This window comes from Telopea speciosissima, chromosome 10, assembly GCF_018873765.1.
Source record: "Telopea speciosissima isolate NSW1024214 ecotype Mountain lineage chromosome 10, Tspe_v1, whole genome shotgun sequence".
NCBI classification, from domain to species: domain Eukaryota; kingdom Viridiplantae; phylum Streptophyta; class Magnoliopsida; order Proteales; family Proteaceae; genus Telopea; species Telopea speciosissima.
The window spans coordinates 13,846,966-13,861,934 of NC_057925.1; the positions used below are offsets into that span (position 1 = coordinate 13,846,966).

General features: G+C 43.6%; 1 protein-coding gene across 1 annotated transcript in view; it reads right to left on the minus strand.

Annotated features, from left to right (window-relative positions):
- LOC122642182 (rho GTPase-activating protein 7-like) overlaps positions 1-14,969 on the minus strand; it is a 120,601-nt gene that overhangs the window by 59,477 nt on the left and 46,155 nt on the right. The window contains exons 8-10 of the mRNA XM_043835610.1: positions 10,631-10,708; positions 10,266-10,321; positions 10,061-10,130 (exon numbers count right to left, since the gene is read on the minus strand). Coding sequence (XP_043691545.1) covers positions 10,061-10,130; positions 10,266-10,321; positions 10,631-10,708 — 204 coding nt within the window. The remainder of the gene's footprint in view (positions 1-10,060; positions 10,131-10,265; positions 10,322-10,630; positions 10,709-14,969) is intronic.

Below are 14,969 nucleotides of genomic sequence, written 5' to 3' on the forward strand. Positions count from 1 at the left end.
CTGTGGCACACTGGTTGGCACACATGAGTGTGCATGGTAGCTCGAAGGGTGGCTTGGATTAGGGCTCAGAGTGAGCATGGCGTTGCTTAGAGCAAGAGTCACTTTCCTTGTGACATTTCGTTATCCATCAGTATGATTTTTCGAGGGGTTTCATGTCTCGTTCTGGAAATCCATGAAAAGCATAAGAGCTACCTTGAGGAGGGATGGTGTGCCTCATCCCCCTTGGTGTCATGGCTCCTAGCATGGCATCGTTTTGGCCACAAGCATCAACAAGGCTGTCACTTGCAAGGCATTGTATGCGGGGTTGGCCTGGCCCCACATGCACAAGGTTCAAGATCTTGTCTCGTCCCGCCATTTTGGGCAAGTCGAGATTTCCAAAATATCCAAAATTTACTGGAATTTCGCCGAAATATGGTATTTTTTCTGCCATATTTCGGCAGTCCATCTCGGTGGGTTTTTGGCCATATTAAGGCCTGATACTTCATGTACACCCTTATTTAAGCTAAATAAACACATTTAAACCTTCATATTGCAAAAAAAAAAATGAACTCAAAGAGGTGTTTTGGGATTGCACCCTTGATTAACAGTGTACGGTCGGACCGTGATGTATAAATAATTAAATACACATTGTATAAATATTAAAAGACATAATAACAAATTGAAACAAAGTAATGAAACAAAAATAAAGTCAAATATAGCCTTCAGTTTAAACTTTAAACTCATAAAGTCATAAGTTCATAAGTCATAACTCACAAACTCCATAAAAGTCATTAGTTCAATACTCAATAGTCAATACACAAAGTCACAACTCACAACTCACAAGACTCACAACTGTCATAAAACAAATCCTAGTAATAATTGCTATGCTTTCCTAGATCGACCCCACTCATGCTCCGCTGGAGTCGAAGTCCATTGCTCTTTGTCTGAAGGACATATGTGGACCACGGTATAGTTTCGGAGAAGAAATGAGTGTAGCCATCCACAATTGCCATGTAAATCCCAAAATATCATGAAATTTATACTTTTTTCATTTCGTATGGCCATTTCGTCTCGATAGTGTCGGCATGCACAACAGTACAGGTACTCCATGGGTGGATACCATGGGCTGGCACTCGTAGCCGAAGTGGGCGATGGTTGTTTCCGCTGTAGGTTTGGTTACTGACGAGGACCACGGGCGAGTGGAAGGCGCTGCCGTGACACGCTGCCACGGAAGCAGAGGTTCCTATTTGTGTGCCACTAGCATACCCTATGCGACAGTGGCACGTGAGCTGGAGCGAGTGGGCTATCCTGTGTCTAGCATGCGGGTGTGCCGGTCCTCAACTTGGCCTAGCGTTGGCCTGGCTTAGGAGTGTCTGTATGGTGCTAGCTACTAGCCAAAGATGGGCGACAGTGGTGTTATTGTATGGGCAAGGATGCCGTAGGTGTAATAAGCCTTCGGTATGTGTTGTGCCGTTCAAGTGGGGCAGAATTACTCCTTGAGCATAGTCATGACGGTGGACTTGGTGTGGTTCCAGCTTGGGCTACATGACGAGAACATGTTGTTGGGTGAACAGTGAAGTATCCCGGGGTGGTCGAGTGAGCCTCGACTCTCGATGTACAGACAGGTTGGGGGCACTGTGAAGAGTCCCGAGAGGGCCGAGTGAGCCTTGAATAGTATTGTTCTGTCGGTTGTCATGAAATCATATGAGGGGATCATTATGAGCACTTGAATGGTCTTGGCTGGCCTTGGTCAATCATTGTCCAAGGCGCCGCACAGGTATGTTGACTCCACTAAACATATGCCCGTGACAATATGCCCCTTATAACCTTATGTTTTAGTTGATAAGAATGGTGTAAAAATAAGTACACCATAACCACTAAAAGGAATAATTGAAGTTAAAAGCCCTAAAGGACTTAACTGTAAACCCTAAATATTTTCTCCTTCAGTTCAATAAATAAGCATACTAAAAAATAAAAATCCTAGTGATTCCAAGCCATTGGCTGGCTTTTATGTAGGTGAAAGTTGTGTGTTTGTTATGTTCGTGTACTAAAAACTAATAGACTGTGAGTATACGGCCAATTGCACAAGGACTGTGGCTGCTAGGGTCTGTGTGAAGGTTGACTTGCGAGAGGAACTCCCATCTAAAGTCTGGATTGGTTGTGGAGCATCCGGTTTTTTTCAGAAAATTTTTTTATGAGAAAAGACCTGACTACTGCAACAATTGCTCGAAGATTGGTCACAGGTCAGATGCTTGCAGGCGTGTGTCTCGAAGGGCGAATGTTCCAGGGGCTGTGGTGGATGCTGCCGGCAACGCCACTGCCGACAGAGATGTAGCAGGCGTCTTTATCCCAAGGGGTGAAGGTACTTCGCGTGTTGTTCCAGATGCCGTCCGAGAGCCAGAGGTGGGGAGTTCTCCCCGGAGGAGGGGTCGTTGGAGATCTGCCATAGGGCAGGTGGCTGATGAGTCTCCGCCTGTCGTTGGGGGCAGCTTGATAGTTCTGAGACAGAGGGGCGAGACGGTTTGGAGAGGGGACAGTTGCAGCCGCAAGAGGGAGAGGCCCCAAGTTCTTCGGTGAGAGGCTTGGCCCAATCGCGGAGGGAGAGGCGCTACCTTGTGTGGTGGTCAAGACGCTGTGGAGGGCGGAGGTATTGTGGTGGTGCCAACGGGGACTCGCGAGGAAGAAGAGGTTCCCAGCGGAGAATGCAAGAGCTTCAGGTGCGCAGAAGGTGGGGAGGCCATGGCAAGCCTGGCAGTTTGGTGGACTTGAGTCGTGTGGTGGCTACGAGAGACAATGAGAGTTTATCGGCATAGGCAGTGACACCCTGTGGAACTCGCTCGCAGCACCGAGGGGTCGGGGTCGATGGTATTTCGATAATGGAGCTCTGCAGCAGGCTCAAGGATGACAATGTGCTTCGTGTTTGTCTCGACTCAGCTTTGGATCGTCAAACAGGCTTGAACAGTTTGAGGGCTTTCAATGCCACTCTTGAGGAGAGGATTCGCAACACCCTTGGGAGGCTTGAGACAGGGGGCGTGCCTCGAACCCGCAGTCGTCGTGTGCGAAGTCGGGTGCATCCTAAAACAGCCTTTATTGGTGCTGCGCATATGTACAACAGGAAGAAGATAAAGAAGACAAGGCAGGGGGGCACAACAGAGGAGGAGACCAGAGACAGGTAACAAGATCGATGCGATCGTCTGCTGCCCAAAGCAATAGTTTCTGATGAGTTGTGTATTTTGGAATGCCAGGGGCGTTGGAAATAAGCTTACGATTAGGCGGCTGAAATCTTTGGTGAGTTTGCACAAGGTAGATATTGTTGCTGTTGCTGAACCAAAGGCTCAAGTGTCGAAAGTGCGGTATGTGCTTCGGAAGATCGGTCTCGACGAGGTACATGTGGCAGACAGGTTCTGGGTTTTTTGGAGGGCTTCTCTCAAAGTCAAGGTGGAAGAGGAACATGACCAGTTTATTACCTTTGAATGTGAAGAGGCCAGCAGGGGGTCTTTCTTTGTTACCTTTGTCCATGCCCGGTGCTTAGCTTTGGAGAGAAGGGTTTTGTGGGATCGGCTAGAGGCTTTCTCGGGAAGGGTCTGCCATCCTTGGGTGGTGGGGGGAGATTTTAATGCTGTGTTGGTACCTGATGAGAAGTTGGGGGGCAGGCCGGCGTGTTCGCAATCAATTGATGAGTTTGGGGCCTTTGTGAGTAGGGCTGGCCTGGTGGATGCGGGCTATGTTGGTAACATGGTTACTTGGTCTAATAATCAAGTCAGTGAAAGGGGTGCTGGCTAGACTCGATAGATTCCTTGTTAGTACTTCTTGGCTTAATGCTTTCCCTAGGAGCACTATGACCCATTTTAATAGGACCTGCTCGGACCATGCGCTACTTGGGCTCTCCTTTGAGGTGGCTGGTTTGCATACATTCTCTGCCTTTTTCAGCAAATGTGGCTTCGGCACCCCGGTTTCCAGGACTTTATTAGCGACCAGTGGGCCCGACCGGTGGTTGGCTCGCCTCTTTTTGTTCTGTTTATGAAATTAAAGTTGCTTCGCTGGGCGCTTCGGGAATGGAATAAGGAGGTCTTTGGCAACATCCATCAGAAAGTTAGGGATGCAGAAGACAGTGTGAGTAGGGCAGAAGTTGTGTTTGACCAGCAGGCCACTGAGGAATCCAGGGGGGCGCTGGGGGCAACTAAGGAACACCTGCAGGAGATGCTGCTTCAAGAGGAGATATTCTGGAAGCAAAAGTCCAAGGTCACTTGGTTAAAGGAGGGGGATCGCAACACCAAGTTTTTCCATTCTGTAGTAAATGTACGCAGGAGGCAGGCCAGCGTTCAGAGAATTAAAGGGGGAGATGGGGAGTGGATTGCTGACCCGGAAGGGGTTCAGGCGGAGGCGTTGAGGCATTTTTCAGGAATCTTTACCTCGCAGGGCTGTGTGGTAGATGAGGATCTGCTGGCGGTGATCCCAAATGGTGTTTCTGAGGCGGATAATGCAGTGCTCCTTGGCTTGCCTTCTTTGTAGGAGGTGAAGGGGGCGGTGTTTGCATTGTCTTGTGACAGTGCACCGGGACCAGATGGCTTCTCGGGACATTTTTTACAGCTTGCTGGGAGGTGGTGGGCAAGGATGTCGGGGCGGCGGTCTAGGATTTTTTTACTGGTGGAGAGTTACCCAGGTGTTTCACCTCCGCCAACCTGGTACTCCTTCCCAAGAAGGAGAATCCATAGGTAATGGCTGATCTTCGCCCCATTAGTCTTTGCAATTTTGCTTATAAGATTATTGCCAAGATTTTTGCAACCAGGCTAGCAGATGTCCTTCCTTCTATCATTGCGGAAGAGCAGGGGGCGTTTGTGCAGGGCAGGAACATTCATGATTCTATCTCCATCGTCCAAGAGATAGCTCAGGATATCAACAGAAGAACTAGGGGGGGCAATGTCATTCTAAAGCTTGACATAGCTAAGGCCTACGATCGGTTGGAATGGGGTTTCCTTTCGCAGGCGCTCTCCAAGTTTGGTTTCTGTGAAGCTTGGATCAGCTTAGTTAAGAAGAAGGTGGTAAATTGTTGGTTCTCAACTGTGTTAGGGGGAAGGCAATCCGGATATTTCAAGTCAACTAGAGGAGTGAGGCAAGGGGACCCTCTTTCTCCGCCCCTTTTCATTATTGCTGAGGAGGTTCTTAACAGGGGCATTAAAAATCTGTTCTCTGAAGGACATGCTTCTTTCTACAAGCTTTCGAGAGGCTGCCCAGGAGTTTCTCATTGCTTGTTTGCAGAGGACACAATTATATTCTCCAGGGCGCTAAAGGGATCCCTAAGGCAGATCATGGGGTTTCTTAGGAGATACGAAGGATTCTCAGGTCAGCTTGTAAATAGGCAGAAGAGCTGTTTTGTTTTGAGTGGTTTGGCATCCCTGACCAGGGCCCGCCTGGTAGGCGCAATCACAGGTTTCACAAGGAAGGTGCTCCCAATCACTTATTTGGGTGCACCGCTCCACTCGGGAAGGCTGAGAATTTGCCTATTTGATGGGTTGATTGATAAGATTAGAAGCAAAGTAGCAGGCTGGCAAGGAAGACTGCTGTCCACAGGAGGTAGGATCACTCTGTTAAAGCATGTGTTGTCTTTGATCCCTATACATGTCCTGGCTATGTTGTCGCCGCCTAAAGCGGTCACTCGACGGATTTACGGTGTTTTTGCTGATTTCCTTTGGGGAAGCTCGGAATGGGAAAAGAGAAGGCACTGGGTTGGTTGGCAGAAGGTTTGCAGGCCGCTAGAGGAAGGTGGTTTGGGGATTAGATTGCTGGAGGATGTAGGCCTCTCACTCAGGCTAAAAGCCTAAAAGGACTGTGGAGAGTCCTAACGGAGCGGTCACTTTGGAGTGCTTTCTTTAAGGCAAGGTTCTTTAAAAACCAGCATATAACTCTGTCAGAGGTGGCTGGGACTAGGTCTAGGTCTTGGCGGAACACTTTGGAGCGCAAAGATATACTATTGCATAATTCCAGATGGTTACTAGGAGCTGGTGACATTTACTTTTGGCTAGATAACTGGACGGGTTTTGGCCCGCTCATTGACACCGTGGATAATGGACTTGTGGTTGATTTGGAGCTGCAGGTGAAGGAGGCCATTGGGGAGGAAGGGTTCTGGAGGCAGGAGGTGCTGGACAGTATAGACACTGATGCCATTAGAGATAGCATCTCATCAGGTGCTTTCTTCCTATCGGACAGAGAGGATGTGTTAGTCTGGACGCTCTCAAGCAATGGTCTGTTCTCTACCAAGGCGGTTTGGCAGGAGGTGCGGGGTAGGGCAGCAAAGGTACCATATGCAAAGTGGATTTGGAATCAAACACTCCCAATGAAAGTGGGTTTCTTCTCTTGGCAGCTGTTGAATGGGAAGTTACCAACTGATGACCCATTGATGTCGTTAGGCATCCCGCTGGCATCCAAATGTGTTTGTTGTGGGAGGCCTAGAAGGGAGACCACCGACCATTGCCTCATTGTAGGAGGCACGGCGACTAGGGTGTGGGGCTACTTCTCACGTTTGTTCGACATAGCCTTGCCACCTAACCAGGATGCAAGGAGCAGGGTTTTGCATTGGCAGGGTTGGCGGGCGGCCATTGTCTTAGTGCCTATGTTACAGGGATTCTGCCATCTTTGGTCATCTGGGAGCTATGGAAGGAAAGGAACAATAGGAGACATGGGGAGAAGAAGAAGACAGCTAGCAGCATTATAGAATGTATTAAAACCTGGGTGAGGGAGCTTCACTACCCGCCCAAGGTAGGCACTCGGGGTTCTGTCAGAGATGGCCTCCTTTTACAGTGTCTTGGCTTGATGCCAACGGTCCCCAAGAGGAAGCGACCTATTCCGGTGTACTGGTGCCCCCCGTTTTTCTCAATTAAGCTGAATGTGGATAGCGCTTGTCGGGGAAACCCTGGCCTGGGCGGTGGGGGAGGGATCATCAAGAACCGGCAAGGGGAGGTTCTGACTGCTTTCTCTAACTTTTATGGCCCTTGCACTAATTCCATGGCAGAGTTGAGGGCGTTGAGGGATGGGTTAAAGGTGTGCCAGGAGATGGGTCTTTTGGACGTGGTGGTCAATTGTGATTCTGAGGTTACTGTCAAAGTAGTTAATTTGAACAAGTGTAGTTTGTGGAGAGGATGGTACCTTTTCAAGGAGATTCAAGACTTAATGGTTGAAACAAGGGCCTGTGTTGCCTTCGCCTTTTGGGAAAGCAATAGAGCGGCGGATTGGTTGGCCAATCATTCTTGTGATACTGAGGCTTCGACCAGGTTTTAGCCTAGTTGCATCCCTTTGGGGCTGCTGCAAGCCATTCTACGTGAAGACAAGGCTGGTCTTCCAGTTCTTCGGAGTTAAAGGTTGTCTTTAGTTCTCATGTAAGGGAGGGTTAGACTTTTCGAGTGGTGAGTACTCTTATTGTCGTGGGCTGGGGTAAGGCGGAATGTCCCCCCCCCCTGTATTCTTTATTATTTTATTTTATTTAATAAAAGCTTAGGGGCCAGCCCGGGTCCCAGGTAATATTCGGGTTATAAAAAAAAATCGAATCATGGAATTCCTCGGCATAGATGTCGATGCATCTTATAGTGCTCTTATTGGTCTTCCCTGGATGCACGATCATCACATTGTATCATCCACTTATCACCCACGCGTCAAATACTCATGGATAGATACGCAAGGATGCATAGTGGCAAACAGCATATAAATAATTCCAAGAGCTCCTACTCGAGTAAGGCACGCCCATCAAGAAAAGGTCTACAAGCAAAAAGCAACCATGATCTAACACCTCAAACTATAGTTAACTAAGAAGAATATTCATGTAATGGGTAAATAGAAGGGAAAACGTCATTCCTCTAGAGAGACTTGGTGGTGGAATGATGAGGTTCAAGCAGCCATTAAGACTAAGAAAGCTAGTTTTAAGACATGGCAAAGGACCAAGGATGTAGAGGATCTACAAAGGTATAAATTTTTCAGAAATGAAGCCAAGAAGATTGTGGGAAAAACAAGGGCAAAGAAATATGAAGATATTAATAACAAATGGAGCACAAAGGAAGCGGGAAAAGCTATCTATAAGATAACTAAAGTGAGGGAAAGGAAGAGTAGAGATCTCGAACATGTTAGATGTATCAACAGTGAAGATGGTAAAGTATTGAAAAGGGATGAGGACATTAAGGAGAATTGGAAAAATTATTTCTACAGCCTACTAAATGAAGAAAATTTGAGTAATAATGTCCTGGAAAACTACAATACCTATCAAGACACCACATGTCATAAATATGTACGAAAGAATAAGGTATCTAAAGTAAAAGAAGCTGTAAGGACTCAGGAGGCTAAAAGCAGGCAAGGCATGAGGCCCAAATAAGGTCCCAATAGAAGTATGGAAGAGTTTAGAAATCTGTGGTTTATCTTGGCTAACCAAGCCGTTTAATAAGATTATGAGCGCAAGGAAAACGTCAGATGAATGGAGGAGAAGCATCGTGGTTCCGATTTACAAAAATAAAGGTGAGATTCAGAGCTGCAATAACTAATTAACCATAGAGGCATAAAACTAATGAGGCATACTATGAAATTATGGGAGAGGGTTATTGAAACCCACATGAAACAAGAAACTACTACTACGAAGAACCCATTTGATTTTATGCCATGAATATCCATGACAGGAGCTATTTACTAACTTAGGAAACTCATGGAAAGATTTAGAGATTGCAAGAATGATCTTCATAAGGTCTTTATTGACCTAGAAAAAGCTTATGACAGAGTCCCTAGAGACTTAACCTGGCAAGTAATAGAGAAGAGAAGTGTTTCAAGTAAATATGTAGACATAATTTAGAATATGTGTCATGGTGCGGTGATAAGTGTAAGAACTGTGAGGGGCCAAGGTAGTGAATTCCCAATTGCAATTAGGTTACATCAAGGATCAGCTTTAATCCCTTATTTGTTTGTATTTATCATGGATGATTTAAACAAAGACATTCAAGATGAGATTCCTTTGTGCATGCTTTTTGTTGATGATATTATTTTGGTAGATGAGACAAAAGCAAGGATTAACGCCAACTTGGAGTTATGGAATGTTATGGAGATCAACCTTGGAATCAAAAGGTTTTAAGATAAGTAGAATGAAAACTGAGTATATGGTGTGTAACTTTAGTTACACTAGGACGGATAATGAGGTGGTGAAAATTGATGACACAGATATTCCGCAAAGTGATTATTTTAGGTATCTGGGGTGAATCATAAATAAAGAAGGTGATATAGAGGATGATGTTTCACAGAGAATTAAAATAGGATGGATAAAGTGGAGAGCTGCCCCGGAGTGTTGTGTGATTAGCGTATTCCTTTAAAACTTGAGGAAAACTTTTTAGGACAGTCATATGACTGGCTATGATGAATGGCACAGATGTTGGGCAGTTAAGAAGCATCATATAGATAGACTCAATGTAATAGAGATGAGGATGTTGAGATGGATGAGTGGCAAAACTAGGAAGGATAAAGTAAGGAATGATCGTACTAGAGCTGATTTGGGAGTATCTCCGATACATGATAAGCTAAGATAAAGTCGTTTGAGGTGGCAGGGCCATGTTTAACGGAGGAGGCCTTTGGATGCTCCAGTATAGAGGAGTGATTTGATTCAGATTGAAGGAACTAAAAAAGCCAGGGCCAGACCTAAAATGACCTTAGGAGAAGTGGTGAGGAAAGACATGCATAGCTTAAGCCTTATCAAGTGTGACCTTGAATAGAGCTCCATTTAGTTGGGATAAGGCTGGGTTGTTCATATCATGATCGCAAGACAAGGAGAACATCCCCTCCTGTTTTTTCTGCAGTTCCATTCCGACAAAGGGGCAATCCATCACATAAATACACAAAAAGAATAAATTTTCAGTAAAAAATATAGGAACAAAAATACTCACTCAAAAAACCGAAAGTCATTCATCATGCTAAATATGAAGAACTTAGAACCACAGCACAACAGAACAGATAAATTAAAGATTGCAATAACCTAGAAAATAAACAATCCATTGGATAAAAGATTATTATGCATCCGGCAAAAGCGAGAAAACAATGAGGAAAAAATACTTATTTAACTTACTGTATGCCTCTAGTAGTGCAGTGCAGCAGGATGCAGGAACTGGAGATGAGGGTAGCTCCCGCAGAACATGCTGCAATCCAAAAGACAAAGGTGAACATGCCACTATAGATATTCAAAAGAATTAAAGTTTTAATGATATATTCAATGGAATAATCAATCCAACCACCAAAACTGTATGATATGGGATAACAATGAAAAAGAATACCTTGACACAGTCACCAACAACATGAGCATCCTCGTCAGTACTGAATTCATTCCTACCTAATACAAGCAAAAATTAAACCTCATATTAAAAGGCAACTAAAAGACAAGTCATAAATCACCATGTCAGAATAAACACACCCCGGACCATAGTTGTCAAAGCGCTAGGCGACCCAAGGCGTTGGAGGGGGGGTCAAAAACTAAGGCAACATCGACAAGGCACCTAGGCACCACCTAAGCGACCAAGGTGCCCATCCAAAAAAATGAGCCTGGACGACTAGACGACGCTTTGACAACTAAGCCCCCAACAACACAAGTAGAAGCATTTTCGCTGAAGTATAATCAATATCAAGACACAAACATGAATACCATGTTCATATTCTTGAACCCTTCGGTCAACCTCCTCCACATCTGCAGACTGCCGCAAGATTCCTTCTACTTTCGTTCCTGTCAAAAAAAATAATATATATTTAGTTAAAATTAAACAGACATGTAAATATTATTCTTTTTTTCCTACTCATTTTTTAACAGCTTATATAATTAGTTGAAATCCAAGTATGTATATTTTACTTACGCTGGAAATAATTAGGTAAAATAAAATGTACTAGCATTTATATACAAAAACAATTTGATTAAGAAGTATTTTTTATACACATACTCCTCCATCCCACAATGATTGACCTCTTTCAAAAATCCTAAATTTTAAGGAGCAGCAGTTAAAGCATTGAAGAATTACTTATTTCAATCTTTTATTTTTAATTTAAAATGTGGCAATAAACTAAAAGGGTTAATTTAGTGAATTCATTAAAAGTCCATTACTTGAGTTGAATAGTGGGCACAAAAATTGCGTCTTGGGACATACCAAAATGGAAAAGAGTATAGTCATTGTGGGAAAGAAAACAGAGGGAGCAACAAAATGGAACAGATGCCTAAAAGAGGACACATGGATTGTCTTTTCTTGGGTGGACCTGCAAGAGAGAGAGTGTCCCAGTGCACGAGGCTCCTGCTACTGCAGGGTCTGGGAGGGGCAAATGTACGCAGTCTTACCCCCTGCTTCGCAGGAGGCTATTTCCAAGTTTTGAACCTACAACCAACGGGTTGCAATAGTGCCACTTAACTGCTGCACCAAGGTTCACCCACTATGGGTGGACCTGCAAGATGTTCCAGAAATATGTACCACGTCAGAGGGATATGGTTGGTCCCTAAACAGAGGTCATGGCCAGGCAGTCAGTGCCTCTTATGGGTCAGCCCAAGTCAGCTCTCCTGGGTTCCATGTGCATCACTTGTAATACATAATACGATGTCTACAATCAGAAATACATGATATTTGGCATCAGAATGATTGTGATTTAGAATTATATTAATGTTATCCAGAATCACCCAAACTAGAGCATCTTTGCTGTTTTCAGGATCAATCAAGAGATTACATTGAGCAACCCTCTACTGATGAAAAGGCTCCAAGTTGAATCTGTAGTTTGCATCTAATTCATATTCATCTTCTGCCAGGTGAAGACCACTAAGATCGAAACAAAAGACCCATATACATAAACCATAATCTGCAACTTTCAGCCCCATCATGAGTCATCAGCTATCCCCGGCAGTCCCCGCCCCTTTCTCTTCTTTTCCCTTATCAATTGAACTACTAAGTGCTGAACAACTCCAAGGAAGGATTCTATACGTAAAAAAGAATCTAGGGATCTGGTTCGATAACATTAGTATTTCTGAAATAATGTTCCAATTACAGTTAGAATTTTCGATATCAGAAAGTTCAGAATGATGAACCAGATTCATTGTAGAATATACTTGACTACTGCAGAACAGGGATAAGAGAATGGTCACTAACTCCAAGGGCTATTGTCTGAAGTACTTGGCAGGCAAAAATCATTAGGGATTTTTAAATACTATGATGCTCCTGCACATTGAGTATTTAGGAGTAGGTGGTAGCAGAACGGCAATTTTGCTAGGCTTGGCAAAATGGCCTGCTTTATATCTGCCACGTGGCAGTCCACCTGGTAGCCTAATTTGGTGCACAGGTAAATCCCACAGCACCCTATCTACACACAAAATTTCAGTGCAATCCGTATTATTCACAGGATGAAAAATAAAGTGAAAGAATGGTTAAAAGTCAAAGGTAAGAGCCAAAAAATTGGACCGTTGAAAATACACCGTTCAATCAACTACAAATCTGTCATATGAATCGAGTTTGGCAACCAAATTTTATCAATAACTTCATTTTCATTCCTCTTTACAAAAAATTCTTTGATAAGGCGGGTGGGGGTGGGTGTAACCGTGTAAGTTAATCAACCTCAAGGTTGGCTAAGAATTTTAAATTTAGGGTCATGGGGTTGCATATATTGTCCTTGCAGTGGAAGATTACTATATTTTATGCTGTGTTTGGTTGCTTTCCTTTATGCTCCAAGAAAAAAGTGATGCAAATCGAGAAAATAGCTTATTTGCTTGCTTTCATTAAGGAAACATTAGAGAAAAACAAATGGCACTTTTGGGAAATCCAATCCTTCAAGACTCATCATACCCGTTCATGCAAAAACAAGGGGAGAAGCAACTTGAGGGACTCTCTCTCCCCAAAAGAGCCCAGTTGAAAACTAGGTTTATGTGATTACAGTAAGAAACTCCATTCACTCCAGTACGTCTCTGTCAAATCTCAGCTACAAGCTCCTGAAGTCCATCTCATCTCTTCCTATACCAGAAGCTTTAGAATGTGTTTTACCATTAAACTTTCTCGAACCACAAGTAGAGAAAGAGTTTTCCTCAGAAACTCCATAAAAGCTGGAGTGTGGGTATAAATTAGTGAATGCTCAGAGGCGAGGTACAGCTGAGGGAAGTTTGAAAACTTAAAAAAGAGAAAAAGGGGCAGATGATTACAAAGGAAGAGAGAGGATGAGAAAAATGTTTGTTGAAAACAAAAAATACAAAAACGAGGGGTGGCAGTTCACCCCCATCGCAGAATGTAAGGAGAAAAATATTTGCTAATTGCTATTATTTATTAGAAAAAAAAAAAAACTCAACTCAGCCTTATCCCAACTAAATGGGGTCAGCTACATTGATCCATTTTGTCCAATTATTTTTATTCAAATCCATACTTGTAAATAATCCCAGGCTATGCATTTCTTTCCTCACCACTTCTCCTAGAATCCTTCAAGAATTTAGGCCTACTCATGGCTATTTTAGCTCCTTCAAGTTAAATCTTTATCAAATCACCCCTCTATACTGGAGCATTCATAGACCACCTTTGCACATGTCCACGCCAACTCAAACGATTTTTTTGCAAAACAGAAAACGCTTTAATACTCCAGAATGGGTGAATCAGATAGAACATGGGGCATTAACACTTCTTGCCTCTGGCATTAACAGTTTCTTCAGGTTCCCCAGCAAAGCATAAAGCAGAAGGTCCAAAGTCTAGGCAAAACTTAATCAGAATTAGGTGGAATTCATATTCCCAGTACAAAACCCCCATCGCCCCACCCTCATCTTTTGGAACGGAAACCATTTCTCCACCCTTTGGGACTCTGAATTCCTAAAACATTGAGCCCTTAACGCCTGCATATTTTCCAAACCATTCTTCATTTTGGGCCCAAAAGATTTCACAAAGATTTTGGCCAATTTCTAGGGTATAGCCAATTCTGTATTGAAAACAAACACAAATTCTGCACATATGGCAAAGTTGGACTTAAACATGCTTCCACTACATTAACATGAGCTGGAACGCAGAAACAGCACTATAACTTTCTTTTTTGTTTTATTTATAATAATGATTTTATTAAGAAAGAAAGAGAGGAGAACGCACTCGACAATTTCCATTTTAAAATTTGAAAGACCCAGATCAGCATCCACCATATTTATTTCAATTACGGTTAGTCTGCTATGTTTCAGGCACCCATGTATATTAGAAAGTTCACTAGTTATCACTACCCATCCTACTTGGCAGAGTGACCCAATCAAATACAGTAAAGGACCTTGTCTGCATCCAGGGACCTAAATCAGATGCTGAGTAGTTTGGACATCCCAAGCCACTTCTTTGCCCTGCATGAGAATGGAAGATGGATTTTTCCAGAGTAATATCATTCCCTCCACAAACCAGAAAGGAACAATAATCATTCCGGTCGTCCTCAACATTTAGCTCCAGAAGAAGGGATCTTGCTATATCAAACCAAACCCATATTTGAGCTACATCAATACAGCCTTTGTTAGAGTTCATCTAATAAGGGTACTTTGGGTATTAGGCTATTATGTTGTAATGTGTTTTTCCTTTTTTTACCTTTTACCTCCCTTAGCTATCTTATATTAGCATGAGAGGTAAGCATGTAATTTTCCTTGGTAGTTCAGTGAATCAATATAGGGGAGAGACGAAACTTTACTTACTCCCAATGGGCCTGCGGAAGCTTCGGCTAGTGTTTCGAGTAGTTCTCATTCTACTCGAATTGCCTTCAAGAATCTCAACACCCAGATTTCCATTGTAAAGTTGGCCAACACCAACTATTTGGACTGGGCTCATTCAATGAAGCTTTCCCTGGGAAGTAAGGGGAAGCTAGGGTACGTTATAGGCACCATTCAGGCCCCGAACTCAAGTGATCCAACATTTCAGAAATGGGAGACCGAGAACTCCACTGTTATGAATTGGTTGATTTTCTTTATAAAACCTGAGATTACTAGGAGGTTTATGAGAAAGGAGACTGCCAAGAATATTTGG